At 46.5% G+C, this 24,052-nt stretch overlaps 1 protein-coding gene across 2 annotated transcripts in view; it reads right to left on the bottom strand.

Moving 5' to 3' along the window:
• Positions 1–24,052, bottom strand: part of LOC111152894 (protein arginine methyltransferase 7) — a 48,906-nt gene that overhangs the window by 11,782 nt on the left and 13,072 nt on the right. For both annotated transcript variants that reach the window (XM_022511619.1, XM_022511618.1), the window contains exons 4-8: positions 21,322–21,471; positions 15,867–15,975; positions 8,928–9,040; positions 5,514–5,755; positions 5,111–5,291 (exon numbers count right to left, since the gene is read on the bottom strand). In XM_022511619.1, the coding sequence (XP_022367327.1) occupies positions 5,111–5,291; positions 5,514–5,755; positions 8,928–9,040; positions 15,867–15,975; positions 21,322–21,471 (795 nt within the window). The remainder of the gene's footprint in view (positions 1–5,110; positions 5,292–5,513; positions 5,756–8,927; positions 9,041–15,866; positions 15,976–21,321; positions 21,472–24,052) is intronic.

The raw sequence follows: 24,052 nt of genomic DNA, 5'->3' as shown, positions 1-24,052 counted from the left end.
TGTGTAGGCAATGAAGAAGGGAAGCAGAGAGGGAAGATGGGGAAGAGAGAAACAAACGTATCAAATGTGAACTGGGAAATTTAAGTAAAGGGCGTATCAGTATTTATTTTCATTTATTCTGTCGATTTAGAATTTTTCCAAATAAAAAGTTGGGAAAATAGTACAGAAAGGTCTTGTTCTGTTTATTTTTTTGAATTAAAATTTTTAGGGGAGCCTGGGTGGCTCACTTGGTAAGACTCCAACTCGCGATCTCAGGGTCATGAGTTCAAGCCCTGTGTTGAGCTCCACACCTAGTACAGTGCATTTATTTAAAAAATAAATAAATAAATAAAAATAAAATAATATGAAATAGTTTTTAAAGACCTGGAATACTCTAAATTTAGTATTACTCTAAATTACTTTAAATTCTAAACAGTTTACGATGATCCAGAGTCAACTTTTAATAAGCTGCGTTCATCCTTTTTGACACTACAAACCCTGTATACAGAATTCTTTGATAAGAAAAACCAAAGGAGACTGGAGGAGATTATGCTGAGTGCAATAAGTCAAGCAGAGAGTCAACTGTCATGTGGTTTCACTTACTTGTGAAGCATAAGGAGTAACACAGAGGACATTGGGTGAAGGAAAGGAGAAGGGAGCTGGGGGAAATCGGAGGGAGAGACAAACCACGAGAGACTGTGGACTCTGAGAAACTGAGGGTTCTGGGGGTGGAGGTGGTTGGGAGGGCCTGGTGGTAGGTATTAAGGAGGACATGTATTACATGGAGCACTGGGCGTGGTGCATAAACAATCAATCTTGGAACACTGAAAAAGAAAAGTTTAAAAAAAAAGGTAAAGAAAAATTAAAGGAAAAAAGCTATATTCACATGAACGCTCTTATTACAGATCCAGACTAGCAAAAACTGGCACCGACCCAAAGGTGCAGCGGCTCAGAAATGGATCTACAAGTCCTTATACAGAATATGAGAAGGCACTGAAGATGGTAACTTCTCCGTGTAGCATGAAAACAGAAACTAGCACCACAATCTCATGCATGTGGAAAGAGATCAAAAGGGAGTTCTCTGCAGTGACAGGACACCGAGTGATTTTGGTCTCCTTTTTATTTTACACAAGGAGGGTTATTACTCTCATAATCTTTAAGCCTCTTTTTATTTTTTTTAAAGCCTCTTTTTAAAAAACAAAGAACCATCCTAAAAAGTGGATGCCTGGCTCAATTCTGATGAGATGAGTGTGTGTTCATTCTCTGTTATCAGCCGGAACTAAGAAAAACTTGGTCCCTGGGAGACTCCCAAAGCACTGTGGGCAGACGCAAAGAGAGCTGACACCAGCCCTACTTTTCAGGAACTTGCATTCTGCCTACCCAGATCTGAATTTAACCAAAAGGCAGGTGAATGACATTTCTAGGTGTCTAAAATGTCTATTTGAACATAACAGTTAAAAAATGACAATGTAACTAGACACCATATAGAATAAGTAAATGCTAACAAGGGAAAAAAAATTGATTCTCTAAAACCTGTTCTTTTCCTTACTATGCAAACTGACCCAAAGACAAGAGAAGCCTTCCCCAACTCCTCCTGGATTATGGTTCCCTGAGTTCCCTGACCATCCCGTCCTCACACGCCAGCCTCCCAGGTCCTAATGCTAAACTGAGGGCTGCTGACTGAACCCACTGGCCCTTGGCGTAGAATATATTTCAGACCAAGAGCAGCTCAGTGAAGTTATGAGGGAGATCCACTGCGGCTCTTCAAATTTCTAACAGTCCATTAAATCACTGCTGGTAAAGCAAGGACGCAAACCCCAGTCAGGAGACAAGCACCAACCACTGTGGCCTAGACCCGAGGCCCTGTCATGCCTCGGTCTCAGTTTGGGCACTCTGTGGTCGCCCAGCACGTCTCGTATGAGGACTGAAGGAATAAGAAGATACACAGTAGTGATGAGGGAGAAGGCCAGCTGGAGACAAAACATAAGCTCAGCCCACAGCTGCCAGAAGTCTCCCTACTGTCCTAGCCCTAACACTTTGCTAGAGAGAACACCACTTTGCTAAAAGGGGAAACCTTAACATGGCGACCACAGAGCCTCTGGTATCTCGTAGGTGGGTCCTTTTTAGCATGTTAAAGTTCTTTTGAACCGTCCCTTTTCCTTAACTTCCCCCAAGTATTTCATCACCGCTCCTCAAGACCCTGAGGCAGCAGCTCTTTCTTCCCACCGATCTTGTCACCTTGCTTTAATAAAACTACCTTTTTGCACCAAAGACGTCTCAAGAATTATTTCTTGGTCAGGGGTTCTGGACCTCACCCCACTGAATCTCACCCTGTATTCCAAAACCACACAGGCAGCACTGTGAAAATACGCAAATGAAAGCATTAGCATTTAACTTTTTTTTTTTTAAAGATTTTATTTAGTTATTTGACAGATAGAGATCACAAGTAGGCAGAGAGGCAGGCAGAGAGAGAGAGAAAGGGAAGCAGGCTTTCTGCTGAGCAGAGAGCCCAATGCGGGGCTCGATCCCAGGACCCTGAGACCATGAGGCTTAACCCACTGAGCCACCCAGGCACCCCAGCATTTAACATTCTTATGCTAATTTTACATCCATCACATTCTTGGAGAGGAAGCCAGCAGCCCAGTGTCTATCTCAATTCCGTGGGTAAGTTCTGACCAGCCCCCAACCGCCTCCAAACTCACGCTCAGCCTACAAACCAGGCTGTGCACAGAGAAGTTCATGTGCACTGCTTGGAGGCATGCCCACCCAGGGCCAGGCAGCTGAAGGGTAGAGGGGAGATGGGGGACCTCACAGGCCCAGGGGTGGGGGTGGGGGGTCATCTGCAATCCTGTAGCAGTCATGACCCTTTGGCCTAAGCGCTAGCTCTGGGAGCAGGGGAGCAGCACAGGCCGTCCCCCGGTGTCACCCTATGTACACCCAGAACAGGCCAGCAATCGAGATAAACCCAGTGCCCAGCAAACGGTAACAACAGAACACAGAACGGTGCGCAGAGCCTACGAGATAGAGAAGGGATGGTTTTCATGGAAATGCTGGTGAAGTTGTAGGGTCTGGAGCCAACGGCCAAGAAAGAATTCTTGAGCCATCTTTGGTGCAAAATGGTGTTTTTATGAAGGCAAGCCGAAAGAAGCCGTGGGCAGAAAGAGCGGCACCAGGATGGTGCGGGGTGGCTGATTATACACCTGGGAGTTGGGGGAGGTAAGGAAAAGGGAAGTTTCAAAAGGATTTTCATATCCTAAGAGGACCCTCCAAGATACTGGAGACCTCGGCATTGTCAAGTTAAGGTTGTTGTTCCTCTAGTAAAGCATTAAGACAGCTGGGAGTCTCCTGCTGGAATTCGGGTTATTGATAAGAATGCTTTATTGATAAGAATGCTTTTTTCTTGTAAATCACTAAGACATTTTGTAAACTGAGGGAGACTCAGGTCCTCGATCTCTATCAGTTAATCATTTATTTTTCCTTCTGTTGGCTTTAGGACAGCAGGAATGCCTGAAGAATGGCACACAGAGCCCACCTGGGGGTGGGAGTGGGGGTTGTGTGGAGTCAGCTTGTGCCTCTTCCTGAGTTTGGCTTCCGCCCCCTCAAGGAGGTTTGGCTTCTCAGCACTGAAGTGGCTTTCCCACTTTTCCCCCCACTTTGAGTGTGTGTATAGAGGGTAGACAATACATGCACGTCAGAGAAAATTCAAAATATATAAAACCGTCATGGAGTGAAAAGTTAAGTTTCCTTTCCACCCCTAACCTCCAGCCCCCTTCCCAGAAGCGAACACTTTTACCAACTTCTATAAATGCTTCCAAATGTACTCTTGTACACACCCACCACACACGTAGTCATAAACACATATATTCTCATCTTAAATAACACGAACGCTGGCACGCCACACACTGTTCTGCACCTCTTATTTGTGTTTATTTAATGACTGTCCTGGAGACTGTTCTCCAGCAGTGCTCAGGGACCTGCCTCACCCTCTAAATGGATATGACAACAAACTTAGCCAGTCCCTACTGCTGGCTTCTAGGGTGTTCTGGTCCTTTTTCATTAAGTCAGGGCTGTGTGTGAGTATCCTGGCACACACGTCATTATACGCCTATGCAACTTTACCCAGAGCCTAAACGTCTAGAAGTGGTGTCCCTTCCCACAGGGACAGACAGGGTCTCCCCACACTCCACAGAAGCTCTGACGTTCATGGGCCTGCCTTTCCCCACAGCACCTACCCAGAGCACGTCACCAACCTTTCTGAACTTTAACACTAACAGGCGGAAAATAAAGGTCTAACTGCAGTTTACATCTGCACTGCTCGTACAAGTGAGGCTTAAGAGCTTTTCATTTCATGTTAAAACCATGCACTTCCTTTTCTGTAGTTTACATCCTCTGCCCACTTTCTATTAAGCTACACAAGACTTTGAGGGCATAGAAAATGAGGCTGCAGACAGACCACAGTCCTCCATTCCAAGCTGAGCTGAGGCCCCGGGGTTCCATGGGGGCTGGGGGTGGGGGCTCTGAGCCAGCACCCCACTGCAGCCCCGTGTCTGCTGGTGCCACCGACGAACTCAGCAGACTCAGAGGTCTGTTTTCTAGCTTACCATGGGTTCCCTTGCCTTTTTGCTGCTGTTGTTGTTTTAACTCTTCTCTGACTGGTACCTGGGTGGCTCAGTCAAGGGGCCAACTCTTGGCTTCGGCTCAGGCCATGATCTCAGGGCCATGGCGGGGGCGGGTGTGTGTGCGTGTGTGTTTCAGTCTGTCTCTCTCCCTCTCTCCACACTCAGCGGGGAGCCTACCTCTCCCACTCCCTCTGCCTGCCACAGGGCTTGGGGGGTGGCGGCGGGGTGTGTGTGTGTCCCCAAACTCAGCAGGGAGACTGCTTCTCCCCCTCCCTCTGCCTGCCGCTCACCTGCTCGTGCCCTCGTGTGCACGCGTGCGCACACACACTCTCGCGCTCTCTCTCTCGTTCTGTCATATAAATAAATAAAATCTTTAAAAAAAAATCCTGACACAGTCCTCCTGTCTCTAAATTCCTGTGAATCTAAGGTTCAACATGCTACTTTCCCACAACCAAAAGCGGACAAGTTTCCTAATTTACATGAAAACGTGCTCAACTCCTGCCTCTTCTTACCTGGAGCTCCTCTGGGTCTGAGTGTGCCCAGAAGGGGGCCATGGTGCACTTGATCTTCCCCTCAGGGTCCATTTCAATGTCCCACCAGGAGAGAACCACCTGAGCTCGGCCCGATGCCAGAGGTTCAAACTGTCGGCTGTGGCAGGCCGCTGAGCTACTGACTTGCTTGCTAAAGTCCACACTGTGGAAGAATATGCAGGAACTTAAGCATATTTAAAGCTCACATCCTCCATTTTTAAGCTTTTACAGTGACATTGCCAGCAATGAGACTTGCTTGCAACGGACTCCTGCCTTCAGATGGTGACCTCAGCTAGATTTCCTTCTCATTCATGAAGAACTTCTAAAGCCCCCAACTCCACCAAATTATCTCAAAGCACCACTGGCTGGGCCGGCTCCTTGGTACCTGAACATGGGCATCACATCACTGAGGGCAGTGAAGTCAGTGGGCGACACCTGGTTCAGCTGAATGTCATAGACAGACGGGGCACCGGGGCACCTCTCCAGTTCCAAGGGGGGAACGATGACCCGCTCTCCGTGGCCGGTCTGAACGTGGACAGGAAAGAGCTTATTCCACGACCACATCCTCCTGGACTCCACCAGCTGCGCATAGACAGTCGCCCTGTGAGGCACGGCTTCACAGTTTTCCTAAGTGTATGTTACAAAAACAAAAGAAGAGAACAATAAACCGGTAGATGTATTATAAAACAAACCCACAGCAATTCTCACTGATCAAGAGGCTTGTTCCTTAATATCAGGTCGGCTGAGTAGCATCCAACGCCTTCCCACTCACTATGAGGATGGTGAACTGTTCTTAGCCTAATGTCCTTGGGGAAGCAAAAAAAAGGAACCAGATTTTGAAAAGAATATACATTATGCCTAAAATGATTTATGTCAGGTAAGTTCCCAACTACATGACACTCTCAAATACTTCAAAAATAATCCTTAATTGTCATCATGCTCATTAACTCCCACACCAACTCTGCACAAAGAGTCCAAGTCTGCTAAGCAGTGATGCTGGCACTGGGCTCCGAGTTCTCTTCAGCGCAGCTCTCACCCAGACCCAGAACCTTTTTACCGCACAGCACAATGGGTAAGTGTCCACCCTCGGATGACCTGACCTCCTGGCCTCACCAAGCACTGCCAACCACTGCCCTCGTTTGGTTTTGGCTGCAGTCGCTCACCTGGTTTCCCTCCTACCTCTATGCTTCACCTGATAGCCTCTATGCACCAGGCGGCAGGGGCCCAGCCATGAAGAGGACACTCACAGCGGCCGCTGCAGGGAAATGACAGGCACGGGGTTTCCCTGCCTCCATACTAGAGTCCTCTTAGGTCAGATGACCGTTTGCTGTGGGGCTGTTCCGTGCATCATATGGTGTTCACGAACATCCCCGGCCTCTAGCCACAAGATGCCAACAACATCCCCCTCTCAGTTGTGACACCAGAAACGTCTCCATGCATGGCCCTGGAGAAACACTGTTCTCCCCCTCTGGCTGCTTCACAAGGCTGCGCTTCCCCTACCCATCCTCCAAAGAGAGAGAACTCCCCACAGACCTGGTCTGGCCCATCTCTCTCGCTCCACACACTCTCCTGTGAGGGATGTCAGCCAGCCTGTTTTCATTTACCAAATACCGCACAGCCAAAAGCCTCTTGGTCCTCTCTTATTTGTCTGACCCTCAGGTAGCTCAAACTCTGCCTAAACCAAACAAATCACGTTCACCTCTTCCCCTCCTGCCCGAGCCCGGTCCTCGTCCCATCTTCCCATTCAATAAGGAGCACCGCCATCCAATCCAGTCTCCCAAGCCCCAAACCCTGGCATCATCCTCAATGCCTCCACATCTAAGTAATTACCAAGTCCTTGACCACCTCCCTCCTCCCCAAGGCTACCTGTCCAGGCCCATTTCTCTGGTTTCAGCCGAGGCCCACCTCAGCCCCAGAGCCTGAATGACTCCAACCACCTTCTAACCAGTCTTCCCACCCCTGATCTAGCATCCCAAATGCTCTCCATGTGCCCGCCTGCCTGCCTGAACCTGGTATCAACCCCTGCTTACAACCCTCCTGTGGCACCACACTGCACAGTGGCCCATCTCAGTCTAGTCCTGCCCAGCCCTCCATCCTCAGCTCTAAGCCCACCTCCCACACTACCCATAACGCCAACAACTCCCACCGCACCAGCTCACCTTCCCATCTTTGCGCATGCTGACCTCCTCCACTGAGAACGCCCCCGTATGACCCACCAACACTTGATTACTCTTCAAGACTGACTCTGCTGGAGCTTTATTTTCCTTGATGCTCCCCATCTTCCCCTACCACAGAGGGCAGGATCTCACCCCACTGACCACCCTTTGGAGCGTACCCTCCAACTGTACTGTGACAGCCTGCTCACCAACCTGCCCGCCTGGGAGCACACCTTCATATCCCTGGCTGGCAAAATGAAGGCACCCAATAAATTTACCTCCTAGATCCATCACTGGGTCACTCACCACCGCATGGACTATCTGTCAGACATACAGCATCCTGGCTGCATGACCTCCATCAGGGCAGGAAAAGGGACAGGCAATGGAAGCCTTTGTGAAAAGCTTTAACTCTTTCCAGCTCAGACACAAGGTGGGCAGATGAGGACAGTGATTAGAACAGACAAGGGACACCTGGCTATGCAGACCAGCTAAGAAAGGAAACTGCAGACAGCTGCCTGCACACCTTCTTAATTATTAGATGAATTCGAGAAAGGCCAATTGGGCAACACTAGTGTAATTTTAAATATCCTTGTGTTCTCTGTTCTAGGGATTCATCTAGTTCATGGCTTTAACGTGCAGAAATAGAAATAATTACTACCAAAGTTACGAGAAAAACATCTTCCATCTTGGAGAAAAGGAGACATCTCACAGTGTGATCACCATCACACACTGACTGGGTAAATAATGTGGCCTGTGGCCCCAACTGCCCTGGAAGGAGCCACATTCTTCACTCTGGCCACACCAAGAACCCCCACACAGGGCCCCAGACTGAGGCAGCTGCAGGCTCGCCCAGATGGTGCCCACAATACAGGTGGCAGCAAAAGTGGCAAACACTCACACCTTCCCAGCTGGCCTTTGCCTCTGGAGACATTTATGTCCATAAAAAAGGAAGACCAATGTCTCCGATAACACTGTCAGCATGCCTCTCCCTTCTCCAAAAAACTGCCAAAGACTATCACTATCTAAATTCTTCCGCCTGGAATGGTGAGAGGGCTTGGCATTCAAGGCCTTCCACCCTCTCTCTGACTTTCCACCATCAGCTCATAAGCCTGCCTGAGGGGTCTTCCCATTGACACAGAGAACAGGTCTACTACCTGGGATACCTCTCCCTCTCCTCAGGGCCTTTCCATGTTTCACCCTCTCTCTATATACCCGTATCTCCTCATCCTGGCCCTCATCTGCCAGTCTTAGAACAAATGTTACTGGTGCTTCTGTTGGCCTTTCCATCCGGCCCATCCAGTCTGCACCATCCCTGACCAGTGTGGGTCTTAGAAACAGGAATAATGTCTTGTTTTTCTCCCAGGATGCTAGAATGCTTTATACACAGGTGACAGTTAAAGAACCTTGGCTGAATTGAAGTTGAAGATGGTTTCTTGCCTTTCAGCTCTAGCCTACAAAGACTTGGTAAGAGAACCAAAAGTCCTAATTAAGGAGAAGCAGAGTCTCCTAGAAATCAAGGGTATCCTAGGGGGTACAGTGAAGTACAGAGGGCTCAGGCTGTGCAGAGCGTGGGGCATCAAGGAGACCTGTGCGAGCCAGGTGAGAGCACAGCAATGTAGCCAAGGGAGGCCCCCGGTCCCTACCTGCACAAGATGTCTGTGCGCATGCTCATAGGAGGGCAGCGCTCCTTCTCCGATCAATTCTGTGTCAAACAGCTCTGTGATCAGGATATTGGCACGGCATGGCATGTCACCATCTGAGAAACACAAGGAATCAGAGCCGGAAGCAAATGATCAATGAGAAAAAATGCTGATGCAAATACATGAAAGATAATTACACTGAAAGCACATCCATACATTCAAGTTATCTAGAAGTGTCATGAAACTTTCTAATGGCTCACCAAAAAACCCATTTTGGTAGACATACACACATCAAAATACTACCACTGGTAAACACACATCAAAATACTACCAATTGGTAAATCTTGGTTAAGAGAATGCAGTGTTTGCTATACCACTCTTTTAATTTTTCTGTATGTTTAATATTGCATGGGACTCCCAGAAGTAGTAAGAAAACTATAAACACCCAAAAAGAAAACCAGGCAAAAATACAAGTAGACAATTCATCACAGAAAAACTAATCAATCAAATATGTGGAAAACGTTTCATTATTATTAGCAACTGGAGAGATACAAATTAACAATTAAACTATTAATATATTAGCAAAAATGATTTGAAAAGCAAAACTGAACATTGGTCCTTCAAATATTTCTAGGCTTCACGGAGGGAGAGGAAACCAAAGCTAGAGAGGCTGCATAATTCCAGTGATACTTCAAGATCCAGGATTCCCCAGTTCCTTACACCAAAGCCCCCTAAATTAAGTTTCTTGCTACCAAACGATGAGCCCCTAAGTAATAGTTGTTTAGGATAGTAGGAGTAGGGGAGATCTTTTGGCTGACTCTATTTCCTGAACCTCTGTAATGTAATGTAATGTTACTTCTACAATTTTAATTTTAATTTTTTTTTTAAGATTTTATTTATTTATTTGACATGGAGACAGAGATCACAAGTAGGCAGAGAGGCAGGCAGAGAGAGAGAGGAAGGGAAGCAGGCTCCCTGCTGAGCAGAGAGCCCCATGTTCGGGGCTCGATCCCAGGACCCTGAGACCATGACCTGAGCCGAAGGCAGAGGCTTAACCACTGAGCCACCCAGGCGCCCCTACAATTTTAATTTTTAATGAGCCAAGAGACAAAATTAACTTTGAAAGGGGCTATTCATCACAGAGAATTAGCTGTGAACACTCCTAAGGCTGCACGAATTCCAACCTGACAAAGCCCACTCATCTTCCCTACAGAGAAGATGAGTTTCAAGGACAACTTAAGGAAAGAGAAGCATTAAGGAGGCTCAAAGGAGCGTGCGGTACAGAGAGCCTGAACCTTTAGTCATGGAGACCCGAGCCTGGATCCCGCCTTCTGGCCCAGAACCCTCAGTGCTGTCAGTCACCTCATCTGTACAACAAGGGTAATGAGACCTGCCCCAAGTGGTGGTGGTTAGGACAGCAAAGGTAAGAGCTGACTGCTGGGTCCCCCAAAAATTGGGTACCCCAATAATGGGTCCATGATTAAAGGAGTGAGACTGATACAAAGCAAAGGTCAAGCAAAGCTTTATTTCGCGCCAAGCATCAGGAATCAGACCGACAAACTGACCAGACAGGGCCGCCCCTACAGAGAGGACGACCCCTTCCTGCTTTCCAGACTAACTTTTATAGAGCAAAGGCCATGTGGTTGGGCCTGGCCACACACAGGTGGCCAATGAGACTGTAACACACACAGGAAACTCCACAGTGATGCTAGGCGACCAACTGAATTACAATTTACCCTAGTAGACATTTGATTTAGCCTATCACACCTTGGTTAGGATTGGTGCCAAAAGGCTCCCAAAGGGCGGGGGCCCATACTCCTTGGTAGCTAGGAGACAGTATGCGCCCCCACTGATTGAATACCTCCACCTGGCCTGACCCACCCTTGTATTTGTACTTTGTTACATGGGATTGGTTTCCCTGACTTGCTTTTAAATAAGTTCCCCTGGGGGGGCAAGGTCAATTTAAGTTTTACAACAAAATAGCAGTTCAACCGGGGTGGGGCTGCTCTGGCTGAATAGGCCCTTACACTGCCCACTTTCTACAAAGCAGCCCTGTGCTCCATGTCAGGAAAGGAAGCTGACAAGAAACATCCGTCTCCTGGCACAGAGACCACCCTCTCTGCTATCATGCCAAACTCAAACGTAAATACACTGTCCCAAACTGCACCCCACACCTATATGTCTGCTTCTCCCTCTCATGCCTCTGCCTCAGTGGACAGCACCACCAGTCACAGGGTCCTGAAACCTGGCCATCATTCACCAGCTCCAGGAGAGCAGCAGCCCTGTCTGCCCTGCTGGGCATTTAACCCCATCCAATGCCTAGAACTACGCCCAGCACCCAGAACAGGCAGCAAACCTTAGCTGAATCCGTGATTCCTCCCTGTCACCCTACGTCCAATCAGTCATCAAGCCCTGCCACTTCTACCTCCTGAATAATTTTTAAGTCAATTAAGTAACTTAAAATGATGTATTGTCCAATTTGCTTCAAATAAACAATGCTTTACGGTCCACTGAATCTTCACAAACACTCTTGAAGAGCCTGGTAGCTAGCATGCTGAGTGCTAATGCAGGAGCTACGGGGGGAGCCTGAGGAGGGCAGGGAGCCCCAGGAGGATGGGGAGCCCGAGAAGGGAGGGTCTAGGTCTCTGCCACATGACCAGATGGCACAAATGCTTAAGCCTCTGCCTTCGGCTCAGGTCATGATCTCAGGGTCCTGGGATCGAGCCCCTCGGCAGGGAGTCTGCTCCCCGCCCGACCTCCCACTCCCCTGCCTACTTGTAATCTCTGTCAAACAAATAAATAAAAACCTTTAAAAAAAAAAAAAAAAAAAAAAAAGAGGAAACAGTTTGTTCCGCAAGAAGACAAAGTGACCCCTACCACTGCTCTGGCTTTCTGCCAGTAGGTGCTCTCCAGACTGCTATGGGAAGCAGGAAGTCTAGCAGTGGCCACAAGACTGTGGCAGTCTTGCTGAGGTAAGGAGACAGCAAGTGGAGTTAAGGGCACAGGTGACTGGGACTCACAGGGGAGGGAACCAGAGAGGATGTTACATAGAAAAGGGGCTTCAGGGGGCGCCTGGGCGTTAAATGTCTGCCTTCGGCTCAGGTCATGATCCCAGGGCCCTGGGATCGAGCCCTGCATCAGGCTCTCTGCTCTATGAGGAGCCTGCTTCTCCCTCTTCCACTCCCTCACTTGTGTTCTCTCTCTTGCTGTTTCTGTCAAATACATAAATAAAATCTAAAAAAAGAAAAAAAAAAAAAAAAAGGAAAAGGAGCTTCAGGAATCTGACCAGGGCTCCCCTGAAGCCTCTTGCTGAATATACTCACACACACAGAAGACTAGACTGTAGAAAGCCAGGCAAATGTTGACCATACCATCTAGGTAGAAACTGAACAATTTCCAGAGCTCACAGAGGGCTGGGAACCATTCTAGTTCCTATCAGCCAGCAACCCAGAGAGACTCTATGAAAGCCATGTTGGTACTAGTGAGACCAACATCGTCTTGGAACAGTGGTTTTCAATGGAGGGTGATTTTGCCCCCACCCCCAGGCCATTTGGCAATGTCTGGAGACCTTTTTGGTTGGCTCAAATGACCGGGGCCTGGCTGGGGGGGGGGGTGGTGAAGGGTACTCAGTGCTACTGGCTTTTACTGGTAAGAAGCCAGGGATAAACATCCTGCAGTACGCAGATAGCTCCTCCCAGCAAGGAATTATCAGGCCCAAAATGTCAAGAATGTCACCGTTGAGAAACACTGACAGGGGCACATGGCTCACAGTATGCAGAGCCTGCGACTTTTTTTTTTTTTTTTTTTTAAGATTTTATTCATTTGACAGAGATCACAAGCAGGCAGAGAGGCAGGCGGAGAGAGAGGAGGAAGCAGGCTCCCCGCTGCGCAGAGAGCCCAATGCAGGGCTCCATCCCAGGACCCTGAGATCATGACCTGAGCCGAAAGCAGAGGCTTTAACCCACTGAGCCACCCAGGCGCCCCCAAAATTCTTTTTTTTTTTTAAAGATTTTATTTATTTATTTGACAGAGATGACAAGTAGGCAGAGAGGCAGGCAGAGAGAGGAGGAAGCAGGCTCCCCGCTGCGCAGAGAGCCCAAGCAGGGCTCCATCCCAGGACCCTGGGATAATGACCTAAGCCGAAGGCAGAGGCTTTAACCCACTGAGCCACCCAGGCACCCCCAAAATTCTTTTTTTTTAAAGATTTTATTTATTTATTTGACAGAGATGACAAGTAGGCAGAGAGGCAGGCAGAGAGAGGCAGAAGCAGGCTCCCCGCTGGGCAGAGAGCCCGATGCACCCGAACTAAAGGCAGAGGTTTAACCCACTGAGCCACCCAGGCGCCCAGAGCCTGCGACTCTTGATCCTGGGGTTGTCAGTTCGAGCCCCATGTTGGCTGTAGAGAATAAAATAAAAATCTTTAAGAATAAAATATTTTTAAAAAGCAAAGAAACCCTGACTTTTTTTTTTTTTTTTTTGGAGAATGGGGACAGGGGGTAGTGGGAAAGAGGGAGAGCAAGAGCATCTGTAGTGGGCTCCACACCCAGCATAGAGCCGGACTCGGGGTACCTCAACTTAAAGCTATTCTAACTCCGCTTTAACAAAGCTTAGAAACAAGCCCTGAAAGGGACACCTGGGTGGCTGTCGGTTAACCCGCCTGATTTCGGCTCAGGTCATGAGATCAAGCCCCATGTTAGGATCCATGCTGGGTATGAAGCCTGCTTGTGATTTTCTTTCTCTTCCTCTGCTCCATCTCCCTCTCACTCGTAAAACAAATGAAAACAAACAAACAAAAAAACCACGAGCCCTGAAATGATCAAACTTATCTGTCAGTACCCCAACTGCAAGGCAGACAAAGCTTTTAAAGGAAGACAATAAACTGATACTCGGCAATGCAAAACTGCCAACATACACAGCATCCGAATACAAATCACTAGACATGTGAAAAAGAAAAATGTCATCCAGAACCAAGATAAGAATGTCATAAGAACAAACCCAGAAAAGACAGAAGAGTGGAAGCAAAAGATAAGAAATATTGAAGGGGCGCCTGGGTGGCTCAGTGGGTTAAAGCCTCTGCCTTCGGCTCGGGTCATGATCTCAGGGTCCTGGGATCAAGCCCTACATCGGGCCCTCTGCTCAGCGGGGAGCCTGCTTCCTCCTCTCTCTCTCTCTCTGCCTGCCTCTCTGCCTACTTGTGATCTCTCTCTCTGTCAAATAAATAAATAAAATCTTAAAAAAATATATATTGAAGCAGCTAATACAGATAACGGTAACTATTTAAAATAACACACAGGGGCGCCTGGGTGGTTTAGTGGGTTAAGTGTCTGCCGTTGGCTCAGGTCATGATCCTGGGGTTCTGGGATAAAGCCCCACATTGGACTCCCTGCTCAGTGAGGAGACTGCTTCTCCCTATCCCTCTGCTGCTGCTCCCCTGCTGCTTGTGCTCTCACTCTCTCTCAAATTAATAAATAAAATCTTAAAAAACCCACAAAAACATGTAAGAATAATGGGAATTATAAAAAAGAATCAAAGGAAACATTCAGAGATGAGAAATACAGTATCAGAAATAAAAAGTTCACTAGACATATGTACCTTGCAGAGAAGACACCACAAAAGAGAAGATCAGTAAATCTAAAGACCTAACCAGGAAACTACCCCTGTATATCAGGTGAACGAAGGCGTCTACACGAGTGCTACTCAGCAACGAAAAGAATGAACTCTTGATCCACAGAATGTGAATGAAAGCCAAAGGCATCATGCTACAGAAAAGAAAGCAGGAACAAAAGAGTACACATGGATAATTTCACTTACTCAAAATTCTAGAAAAGGGAGCTCTAACCCGTATTGAAGAAAGCACATCAGTGGGCACCTAGGGTCAGTAATATGGAGGCGACTGGCTGCAAAGCGTCACAAGGACTCTCTATGTGCATGATAAAGACATTCTACTGTCCTGATTGCAAAAGAGATTACAAATGTGTTTACATGTGTCCAAACTCATCACACTATATACTTAAGACGGATGCACTCACTTTATGAAAATTTGCCTCAATAACAAGGATTAAAAAAAGAAGATAACATGTATGTTTCAAAAATAAAGGGGCTGGGGTGCCTGGGTCGCTCAGTGGGTTGGGCCTCTGCCTTCAGCTCAGGTCATGATCTCAGGGTCCTGGGATCGAGCCCCACATCAGGCTCTCTGTTCAGTGAGGAGCCTGCTTCCCTCTCTCTCTGCCTACTTATGATCTATCAAATAAATGAATAAAATCTTTTAAAAAAAAATAAATAAATAAATGGGCTACTAATCCATTCTTTTGTGCATGTTTCAGGGTCTCTGTTAAAACCTTTTTTTAATTAAATGGAACAGATATGTTGACCTTATATAGAGGCTTCCTTCTCAATTACTATGTTTTAAAAAACTGCAAGGATATCCAGACCCTCACCCAAGAAGCTTCTTTTTCAAAGCTTTCCACTGTGCTCCCCAGGAATCAGTAGCACGTGAAATTTGAGAAGTCTGATTCAAATGCCTAGCCTATAAAAATGACTCTGAGAGCCTGGGGAGACTGTGCTACCCAGGCACATCGCACACCTCAGACACTGAAGCAGGACTTCCGCACAAAGCAAACCTCTCTGCCATCTACTTAGTTTCACTAAGAGAAACTACTTAGTTTTTGAGAAAACTCAAAATGCAGAGGGCTGAGTCACATAAGAATTCCAACTTGCTTAAAGCAAAAGGAAGTTTCATTTATATCACCGCAGTTGCATGTGATGAGCTCTGGTTTACTCACTGCTGATTTAACTAGCAGAAAAACAAAGTACTTACCTTCAGACCACATGGGGAGACCCCATTTCTCCTGTGATTACCTGAATACACTTATTCCAGGTAACCAGAATAAACCTTTTCTCTCCTTCGAGTAAAACTTTCAAAATATTATATATTAATCTTACCTGGCCCTATGGTCACCTCAGTGGAATGCTTGTTGATAATCTTAATTTTATCACTAAAGCCATTTTTCTCTACAATCTTCACAGCAGCATCAGCCATAGGCTTGAAAACCTAGAAATGAGAACCAAAACCCAAGGAGAAATGAGCAATAAATTGAGCAGTAACATCCTAAGATCCAAGATCAGTAAGACATGCCATGATGCAGGTTCTAAGATTTGAAGAGGTCTCCCTCACAGTATTTCCTCTTGAATATATAATATGTACCTCTGTTATCATATGATAGAGGCAAATATTCCTTTGCCCTGATTTAATCTAAATAAAAGAGACCTAATCTTTGGAACTTAAATACTTTATTCTCCAAATGTGTGTCATGAAATTGAATACAAAGGGAACACATTTGGCTGGGTTTAACTTGCACGAGTTAAACCTTACCGGCCAAGCACACGGCGGAGGCAGGGCTTCCTAAGGAGGTTGCACTACCCAGCAGAGACGGCAGGTGTCAGTGCCGAGCTAGGGGGAATGCAGACGGGAGACTTGGCCTCACAAAACCAGGACCTGGAGCCGGAGGCAGGGCATGTGCTGTCCTCTCCAGAGAAAAGTGAGACTGTTACGTCTTAGTCATTAAGTGTGAACAGGCACCAGTTCAAAACTGTACCAAAGCTCCAGTGGGGCAGAACACAGCCTATATTTTACAGTATTCGAGGCCCTCTGTAATATGAACCACCTTACTTCCCTGATCCTTATTCTCCTCCCACTCTACCTTACCCATGTCTGATACTCCAGCCACACGGATCTCATTGTGTACTATGTACAAGGCAAGCCTGAGCCTTCTCGGCCCTACACCCACCTGCCAAAGCAAACCCAAATTTCCAGAGCAGCACATACCTCCTCTTTTCCAGGAGTCTTCCTTAACCTTTCACATTTCCCTAAACATAAGCCCCTCCAACTCTTACTTTCTAGCCTGCCCAATTTCGACTGTAAAGATCCAACCATAATAGTGCATAAAACATACAGACGTGTGGGGCGCCTGGGTGGCTCAGTGAGTTAAAGCCTCTGCCCTCGGCTCAGGTCATGATCTCAGGGTCCTGGGATCGAGCCCCATATCGGGCTCTCTGCTCAGCGGGGAGCCTGCTTCCCCCCCCCTCTCTCTCTGCCTGCCTCTCTGCCTACTTGTGACCTCTGTCTGTAAATAAACAAATAAAATCTTTAAAAAAAAAAAATCGTACAAATGTGCATGTGGCCACACCCACCAGAGGTAGAAATAGAAAATGATAAAGTAACTGGTCACAACGACAAGGTTTCCATTTTTTCTAAGTCCTTTTCTATATTTTCTACCATGAACACATGATTCTTTTATTATAATCAAGCAGGAAATGCTATATCCTTCCACAAAGAATACATATGTGCTTAGCCAGGAAAAGAAATCTTCACAATCTGTTCCAAATTATTTCTAGGATCTGGCTTGATGTTTTTAGATGTAGTCTGAGGGCCTCATGCCCTCAGTTCTCACTCATCACTTTGCCTCCACCCCAAAGTACCACAAGTTCACCCCTCACCCCTCCTGCCTCTTGATGTTATCATTCATCTCCTCCGCTGACCCTTCCAGCTCTGACATTCATAATCTCCTCCTGAGCCATCAAGAACTCAAGATCTCACCCAGAACAATTCTTTCTGGAATGGCCCCTGAAGTCTTCCCAACATCATTTGCCCCTTCATTCAGTTTGGGGGACCGACCTTCTTCCCAGCAGTGCACATGTCTGGTCTATGGGTAAGCAAATCTCTCAGGCCAGGTCAATGAGGTAAGTTAAATTGGATTTAACTTTATTCTGGCCAATGAGAGGTATTGCTAGAGATTCCAGGGAAAGCTCTTCTTACTCTTAAAAAAAAGAAGTGAGGAAAGCAGGACCAGGCTTCATTTTCAAAGACTTTGCCACAGAAATCACTGCAACTAATATACCTTCCCAAAATATGCCTCACTTTTCAAATGTATTAAAAGAGAAATTTATAGTCATTGCCTATGATTTCTTGTATTCCATCCACTCCTCAACTCTACTCCCCTGAAAATACCACCTAAAGGAGGTCACTTCTTAGCTACACTCAACAGCCTCTCTCAGTCGTCATCCTGCTTAACTTCTATACCTGTGCTGTCTAATACAGGGACCACATGCATTTAAATATAAGTTGATTAAAACTGCATGAAATTTAAAAATTCAGTTCCCTAGTCATACAAGTCACACTGCAAGTGCTGAGCAGCCCTATGTGGCTAGGCACCACTATCCTGGTCAGCACAGCAATGGAAGATATTCGGCCTCTCAGAAAGTTCTTCCGGGCAATGGTGCTCTTTAACATCTGCACCGGCTGACCACTCCTTCTTTCCCGTGATTCTCATGCACTCTGCCCCCTCTTGGCTTCCACCTCTGCCCTCTAGGGTCTTTTTGTGTCTATCGGAACTTGACTTTACTGGTCACTCTTCTTCCCTCACAGGCAGGTTTGCTCTTTTCCTTCTACTCTCTCTCCCTGGACAATCCTACACCACCAGCTTCACCTGTCACATCTTTAGCAAACGAGCTGCAAATCCACTTGTACCAGCCACTCTCTAAAGGGTCAGATGGGGAAGCCTCGGTGGTTCAGTCGTTAAGCATCTGCCTTAATCTCAAGTCATGATCCCAGGGTCCTAGGATCAAGCCCTGCATCAGGCTGCCCGCTCAGCAGGAAGCCTGCTTCTCCCTCTCCCACTCCTCTGCCTGTTTTACCTCTCTTGCTGTGTCTCTTCCAATAAATAAATAAAATCTTTAAAGAAAAATAAAAGGGGGGTCAAACGTCCAGCTCTAGGGACCAGCGGGTTCTCAGTCACTGTTCTGGACCTGTCTTTCCTGCTGGCATGCAGCTCAAGTTGAGCTGAAAACCACAGGGTAGGCCAGACAGAATGACCACAGGTTCAAAAGTGGTCACTAAAGTAAGAGCTGGGAGGCCACCGTAAGATGTCAAGAGCCAAACAGAAGAGATCTGAGAGTCACAAATCAGAGAAGCATGAGAGAAATTAAGAAATCCAGGTAACTGAGACGGGAATATATGAAAAACCCAAAAGCACAGTCCTCCCAATTCTGTCAAAAAAACATGTTCCCACCCTCTATCTTTAATTAGCAATTGACACATATACTGGCTCCTGACCTGGGACTTGCCTCTCTCCTACTTAGTATATCCAACATGAAATGCATTATCTTTCCCACAAAGCAAGTTATCTTCCTCTGAACTCTTCTTACCAATCAGTGGCATCACTGCACCCCCAGATACTGATGCTAGAAATCTCACACACTCTCCCATTATAGCTACCACTGTGGAGTGAGCACCATAAGCAGGAACCAAAAAATCAAGTCTCCAGGTCTAGCTCTCCTATTTATTAAGTGTGACATTAAGTCTTTAATCTCTCTGGGTCTTAGTTTCTTCATGTGTAAAGGGTAATAAAATCTAGTTAAGGGTAACTAAGGCAACCATCCTAAAACACAGATTTCTTTTTATTTAATTCAAAAATTTTGATGATATTCAAAAAGGCCAGAAGTGACTCTTACTGTTTTTACGAAGTCCTCAAACAAGCGCACAGAGTCATATACACACACCGCTCTCAGGACTTCCATTAAACCTGAAGCCCATGATTCGTACTTCAGGTTAAGAACTAACTCAGGAAATGGGAGTTTAAAGTCTTTCCTGCAGCACTCAGGTCCTCCATAGTCTGGCTGCAATCTACTACCTTTCTCGATTTCTACCATGACACTGTTTGCCATGACTCTAAATGACACAACATGGTATTCCCTCAGCCTAAGATGCCGCCTTTCTAGACCTTAAGCATGAGAGCCATCCTGAAGGGATCGTGGGTGGGGAGCTGGAAAGAGTCTCAGTAGAATACCCCAGGGTGCTACCTTCAGACTTTAAACAAAAATATGAAACACTTCTCGTTTTTCTTGTTTTTCATTTTCTTTTTAAGATTTTATTTATTTAGGGATGCCTGGGTGGCTCAGATGGTTATTAAGCATCTGCCTTAGGCTCAGGTCATGATCCCACGGCCCTGGGACTGGGCCCTGCATGGGGCTCCCTGTCTGCTTGGGAAGCCTGCTTCTCCCTCTCCTTCTACTGCTTCCCCTGCTGTGCTCTTTCACTCTGTCAAATAAATTAATAAAATCTTAAAAAAAAAAAAAAAGACTCTATTTGACAGAGAGAGAGTACAAGCAGGGGAAGCAGGAGAGGGAGAAGCAGGCTCTCCATTGAGCAAAGAACCAGGTGTGGGACTTGATCCCAGGACCCAGGGATCATGACCTCAGCCAAAGGCAATCAATTAACCAACTGAGCCACCCTGGTGCCCGTTCTCTCTTGTTTAAGTCACTGTTATTTTAGGACTTTGTTATTTGCAATTCATTCCATTATCACAGAAATTTCATAGAAAGAAGTGTTTATTTATTTATTTATTTTAAAAGATTTTATTTATTTATTTGACAGAGAGAGATCACAAGTAGGCAGAGAGGCAGGCAGAGAGAGAGGAGGAAGCAGGCTCCCTGCCGAGCAAAGATTCCCGATGTGGGGCTCGATCCCAGGACCCTGAGATCATGACCTGAGCCCAAGGCAGAGGCTTAACACATTGAGCCACCCAGGCGCCCCAGAGGCAGTGTTTAAATACATGTCACCCCTTACCAAAAGCTGGGAAGAAAATACACCAAAATTTTAACAATGGTTAACTGTGAGCTAACATGCTATTTTTACTCTACATTTACCATATTTCTTATAATGGAATGCATTACTGACATTATCAGAAAAACAATACGTGTTTAACTGTATATTAAACACCCAATTCTTTTTTTTTTTTTTTTTTTTTTGAAAATTTTATTTATTTGAGAGCGAGCAAGTGAGCAAGCACACACAAGCAGGGGGTGTAACGGCAGAGAGAGGGGGAGAAGCAGACTCCCTGCTGGCCAGGGAGCCCAACGCAGTGTTCAATCCCAGGACCCGGAGTTCATGACCCAAGCCAAAGGCACACACTTAACTGACTAAGCCATCCAGATGTCCCTAAACACCCAATTCTTGACAAACATGGTCAGATAGCTGGCTCTGTGGGGACACTTAAGCTAGCAGGTCTCAACCTTGGGGCAGAGTCAAAACTCCCAATGCCCAGGCCCCATCCAGAATTAAATTAAAACTGGAGGGAAGGAGGCAGTTAAGAGTCAGTATTTTTTGAAACTATTCAGTGATTCAGACATGCAGCCAAGGCTAAGAACAGCTATTTCCAAGGAGAAAATGAGCCCCTGGAGAAAGGAATTATGTCTGATTCATCTCCATATCCTCAGAACCTGCCCTGTGCTTGGCACAGAGTGAACACTCCGTGAATGTGTGTGAACAAACGGACAAGCACGGTGCATGAGGGACTTCCCACACAAGACACAGGACACACACCTGAAGAGCGTGACTCACCTCAATGGCATAGCAGAAGTCAGCCCCTGCCGTGACGGCCATCATTGACAAGAGTCCTGTGCCAGTGCCAATGTCAAGAACCAAGGCCTTCTGTCCTCTGTCCTTCACCCTGCTCACAGCAGCCCGGATACCTTGGTAATATTTTATATTCTAAGAGAAAGGGAGAAAACAGCTGTCACTTCGTACCAGTTACTATAAATAAATGGAAAGGTACTATGTGAAGTCTGGGACTCACGGCTGGCAGAAACAGTGGAAGTCATGATCCCACGGCTTTCTGGCCTCTCAAGGAACAGCACTAGCTAGCTGGGTCGGGCAGACCTTGCAAGACTCCAAGAGCATGGGCTCAGCTCTTGCCCTTTATTTGGCGACTGTCCCTCCTCTTCACCCCCACCTCTTCTCTATACTCTGCTTCGAGGGGCTGGGGTTCTGCCAATCACATTCTCCTTTTCCAGCTACTCTGTATGGACTACAGGGAAACTAGAGGGCGACCGGAAGGGGGAGAAAACTTATTCCTTCTCAAATGGCTGCTGCTTTCATCAGCATCCTCGGAGGAGTGGCATCTGGCTCCAGGGGCAGCTCCTCTCCGTCCTCTCATCACCAGCCGCCTCTGCCCCTCAGGCGGCAGCAATACTCCAGCAGGGGTTCCGCTCAGAGAGCTGAGCACCAGTTCCACAGGGGCTCGCCTTCACGTTTCTGGGCTCAAGAATCCCACTTTTCTCTGCGTTTCCACCCCAGGCAACGGAGCTGCTTCCTGCAATTACTACCACTAGGGAACCTCCATGCTCCCATTTGCTTCCCAGGGCTCCCACATCTGTGTTACCCCGTCCCTGTGCTGACAGAGTAACCTGGCTTTGGACTTCCTCACTGGACTCTAATTCACACAGGCTCCTGGCCTACAAAGTAACCCCCCCCCCCCCCCCACCAAGGAAATCATCTCTTTTTGGTCAGGTATTTGGTAGCTTAAACAGATATATGTTCTACCTATCACAGTTTGGCTCAATAGGTAGCCTGACCCTTCTGTTGAAAATAACTAATAATGATGAGGAAAATACTTGCAAATCTTTTTTTTTTTAATTTTTTAAAAAGATTTATTCATTTGACAGACAGAGATCACAAGTAGGCAGAGAGGCAGGCAGAGAAAGAGGGGGAAGCAGGCTCCCCGCTGAGCAGAGAGCCCAATGCGGGGCTTGATCACAGGACCCAGAGACCATGACCTGAGCCGAAAACAGAGGCTTAACCCACTGAGCCACCCAGGTGCCCCACTTACAAGTCTTTTTAAATGCACTAATGAGCTGGCAAGTTAGTACGAAACATTAAGAGGCCAAACACCTAGAAGTGGATTCCTCCCAACTGAGACTTAAGATGACTGCCTGCCCGGGGGACCCCTTGATCACAGCCTGCTAGGGACCCAGAGCCAGCGGTCACAGCAAAGCTGAGCCCAGATTCCAAACCCACAGAAATAGTGAGATAATAACTCTCTTCAGCCACTAAATTTTGGGATAATTTGTTGTGCGACAGTACACAACTAACAGAAGACTAGTATCAAAAGGACAGTATTCTCTGACCTAAGTGTAATCAAATTAGAAATCTCAATAACAAAAATATAACTAAAGAAAAAGAGATTTTTGAACACTGAGAAATTCTAAAATCACAGGTAAAACACTAAATCTAAAGAGAATTAGAAAATATCTAGAACTGAATTTTTAAAAATTACATATCAAAACTCACGCAATAGCTAAAAGCAGTATTTGGAGAGAAGTGTATTAGAAAAGACAAACGGTAAGGTAAGCACCTCAAAAAATTAGAACAAGGACTGCAACATAACTGCCGAATAAGCAGATGAATAAAAATAATAAAACACAAAAATTAATGAACTAGGGAAATAGACATTTTATAGGATTTTTAATAAAAGTTATTTCAAAAATCTACTAAAACTGATGAACCTCTGGTAAGTCCAAAAAAAGGGGGAGGGGGAAGTAACCAAAAGCTGGGAATAAGGCAGGGAGTGGCAAGGTAGAATATGGTATAGGTATAGATGCTGCAGATATTAGAGAAACTAAAGATTATGAACAACTTTTAAAAATGAATTTTTAGGGGCACCTGGGTGGCTCAGTGGGTTAAAACCTCTGCCTTCAGCTCAGGTCATGATCCCAGGGTCCTGGGATCAAGCCCCACATCAGGCTCTCTCCTCAGCGGGGAGCCTGCTTCCCCCCACCCCTCTCTGCCTGCCTCTCTGCCTACTTGTGATCTCTGTCTGTCAAATAAATAAATAAATCTTCTAAAAGAAAAATGAATTTTTAGGGGCACCTGGGTGGCTACTCAGTGGTTGGGCCTCTGCCTTCGGCTCAGGTCATGATCTCAGGGTCCTGGGATGGAGCCCTGCATCGGGCTCTCTGCTCGGCGGGGAGCCTGCTTCCCCCTCTTTCTCTGCCTGCCTCTCTGCCTACTTGTGATCTCTTTCTCTCTCTCTCTGTCAAATAAATAAATAAATAAATAAGTAAATAAATAAATAATAAAAAATAAATAAAAATAAAAATGAATTTTTAGGGGCACCTGGGTGGCTCAGTGAGTTAAAGCCTCTGCATTTGGCTCAGGTCATGATCCCAGGATCCTGAGATTGAGCCCCGAGTCAGGCTCTCTGCTCCACGGGGAGCCTGCTTCTGCCTCTCTCTGCCTGCCTCTCTGCCTACTTGTCATCTCTGTCAAATAAATAAATAAAATATTTTTTAAA

The sequence above is a fragment of the Enhydra lutris genome, unplaced genomic scaffold (genome assembly GCF_002288905.1).
Source record: "Enhydra lutris kenyoni isolate GAN:26980312 unplaced genomic scaffold, ASM228890v2 scaffoldscaffold30, whole genome shotgun sequence".
Taxonomy (NCBI): domain Eukaryota; kingdom Metazoa; phylum Chordata; class Mammalia; order Carnivora; family Mustelidae; genus Enhydra; species Enhydra lutris.
The sequence above is the reverse complement of the archived record's forward strand: the minus strand, read 5'-3'. Positions and strand labels throughout refer to the sequence as shown.